The sequence below is a fragment of the Arachis duranensis genome, chromosome 3 (genome assembly GCF_000817695.3).
Source record: "Arachis duranensis cultivar V14167 chromosome 3, aradu.V14167.gnm2.J7QH, whole genome shotgun sequence".
Lineage (NCBI taxonomy): Eukaryota > Viridiplantae > Streptophyta > Magnoliopsida > Fabales > Fabaceae > Arachis > Arachis duranensis.
This window is the reverse complement of record NC_029774.3, coordinates 54,009,686-54,012,440: the sequence shown is the minus strand read 5'-3', so window position 1 is coordinate 54,012,440 and position 2,755 is coordinate 54,009,686. Positions and strand designations below refer to the sequence as shown.

Sequence of the window (2,755 nt, the reverse complement as noted above, 5' to 3'; positions counted from 1 at the left end):
ACTGTGTTTTTTGTCAGGACCTCAAGAACATCGTCACAGTGCCATAGTCTTCTACGTTTCCCCGGATCGAATGGCGAATCCTTTCTAGCAATGTCTCTTCCAAGGTCTTGTATAAGATCATGCATCTTAATTGTGTTGGCATCACTAATAGTTACTAGAGATTTGTCAATAAGTACTCCAATGCCATATTCTGGAAAGAAACGTGAGGCCACTAGTGTCTTTTCCACATCCTGTCTAAAGTTTCCTTTGAAGAAACATGCAATGTCAAGGAAAATTTCCTTCTCATTATCATCCAAATTATCATAGCTTACTCTGAGCACATCTAAGATCTCTCTGCTTGGAATTCTTTCATATTTCTTCAATGCACTTTCCCATTCTTCAATTGTTTTGCCAAACAGATCAGAACCAATCACATTCAAAGCCAGTGGAAGGCCTTTGGCATATTGAACCATGCGGTTCGCAATGTTGACATAATTTTCCTTTGGCTGCTTTCTTCTAAAAGCATTTAAACTAAATAGATCAAGAGATTCATGATCATTCAATACACAAAAGCCAACATCGAATGCCACATTTTACTAATTATTATTTTAATACACAAAAGCCAACACTTTACAACACCAACAACGAAATTGGGAATACTCCAAATCTTGAGTGTTGTTTTGCTGTTTGTAGTTATTATTGATTGATTGAAACATCTGATATTATTTATTTGATAATTGCATCACATACAAGTATATATACAACATCTGATATTATTTATTTGATAATTGCATCTGATATTATTTACACTTGATACATTTTTGGAGACAAATGGGATTCATGTGGAAGGAGAGGAGGAACATAGTGGAGCAAATGCTAATGAAGTTGGAGATGATGATGATGATGATTTCTCGGATGATGAGGACTATGTTGGTGAATATGAAGATGAAGTTCTTCATGGTGATGACAATCACCTTATGGAAACTAACAATGTTAAAGGTGCTGTACTTTATACATAATTATCATTTTACTTATTCATTAGCATGTATAGCTATATAATTCATTTAAATGGTTAAATTGCACATATTTATAGATACTCCAAAGACTAGAAGGACACGAGGAAAAACAAGGTGTGCTAAAATCCATGCAAGAAGTTGGGAAGAAAGAGAAGAGGTGACTTTTTATGAAGGACAAGCAGTGGGACCAACTCCAAGAAGAGTGAAGGATTTAACTTACTTTATTGGAACAATGGGAAGGAATAGCGATTTCATAACATTGATGTACACTAGTTGGAAAGCTGTGCCCCTCAAAGTCAAAAAGCGCATATGGAAATATATTAATGTAAGTGTTTTATTTCTCATCTATTTTTTATGATCTGAAAATTTTCAATTTCGTATGGCTTAGCTGTAGTTTTGTGAAAATATATAGCTGCTATTTTACACTGCAGTTTTGTCTTTGTTTTTAGTGTTCTTGAATTGTCATTTACAATTTTTGTTTTGTACTTTTTCGTAGTCAAAGTTCATTCTTCCAAAAGAGGGGAAAGGGTGGGTGATGACTGGTGTTCGAGAAGCTTGGAAAGGTTACAAAACAAGAATCAAGGGAAAGCATTTTGAGAGATATAACAACATTGAAGATATGCTGAAAAATCGCCCTTTAGATATTCCAGAAGTTCAATTTCAAAAGTTAATTGCATATTGGAGTATTCCTTCTGTTAAGGTGAGTTGTAGAATAAATAATTCTGTTTCTTTGTCTTTTTTTATGATTTTGGTTTATTACATATAACTCCCTTTAATTTTGTTGGGTATAGGCTCTATCTCGTTTAAATTCTGAAAATCGTAAAAAGCAACAACATCAACATCGAATGGGACCTATAAGTTTTGCAAGAGTGCGTAATGAAATGGTAATAATTTTGATTTTTTATAAGTTTTTTCTTGTTGTATAATGACCATCTTAAAACTAGAATGTGGGATGATGGCTATGATTAACGATGATGACAATATTATTGATGACATGAGTCGAGATTTAATAAGGTCTGAGTCGATGAGACGATAAAGGTAAGGAACGAATGACCGAGATCCTCAGATATAGAGAAATCAGAGCGCGGCAACGGAAGCGCGCAGAGTAAAAGGACCTTGGAACTGTTATGCTTTAGATATAACGGTAGACTACGCTCGCGTACTCGTAATGATGGATGGAATTTTCGAGGGCGAAAATTTCTGTTAGGGGGTAGAATGTAATACCCGGCCTAACCAAAATTAATTAAATAATGATTTAAGTAGGAGCGAATATGGTTGGAAGATTTGGCAATTGGAATTTGATGATTTAAATATGATATTTGGATTCAGTGAGTTTTTCTGAGTCGGAAGACATAGTTTCCTGTGTAAAAGCGCGCAGTGGAATTTTGACCGGCAGTACCGGCTGAGACCTGTCTGGTACTGCAGCTGAGAAATTTGATTATGAGTAAATAATATTAAGAAATGAGGAATTATGATTAGGGGAGGTAGAAATATTTAAAGTGCAGTTTGAAGCGCTAATCTTAAAGGTTTTGGCCCAAAATTGGGCCAACGGACAAAAATAAGTGAACTGGGCCTAAGTGGGCCCAAGACCCAACATATATAAGCATTAGTTATGAGCATTTCAGCTCATTTTACCCTAAAAAGAAGGGTTGGGGCGCTGAAATTGGGAGAGAGAAGAGAAGAGAGAAAACCTAACTCTCTTTGATCTTCAAACCACCATAACTTGAGCTACGGAGCTCCGATTGACGAGCCGTTTGCGG

General features: G+C 35.6%; 1 protein-coding gene across 1 annotated transcript in view; it reads left to right on the top strand.

Moving 5' to 3' along the window:
• The first annotated feature begins 794 nt into the window (after positions 1–794).
• Positions 795–2,755, top strand: part of LOC107479415 (uncharacterized) — a 6,655-nt gene continuing 4,694 nt past the window's right edge. Inside the window, exons 1-4 of the mRNA XM_016099553.3 lie at positions 795–978; positions 1,073–1,320; positions 1,492–1,695; positions 1,787–1,879. Of these exons, the coding sequence (XP_015955039.3) occupies positions 957–978; positions 1,073–1,320; positions 1,492–1,695; positions 1,787–1,879 (567 nt within the window). The 5' untranslated portion in view covers positions 795–956. The remainder of the gene's footprint in view (positions 979–1,072; positions 1,321–1,491; positions 1,696–1,786; positions 1,880–2,755) is intronic.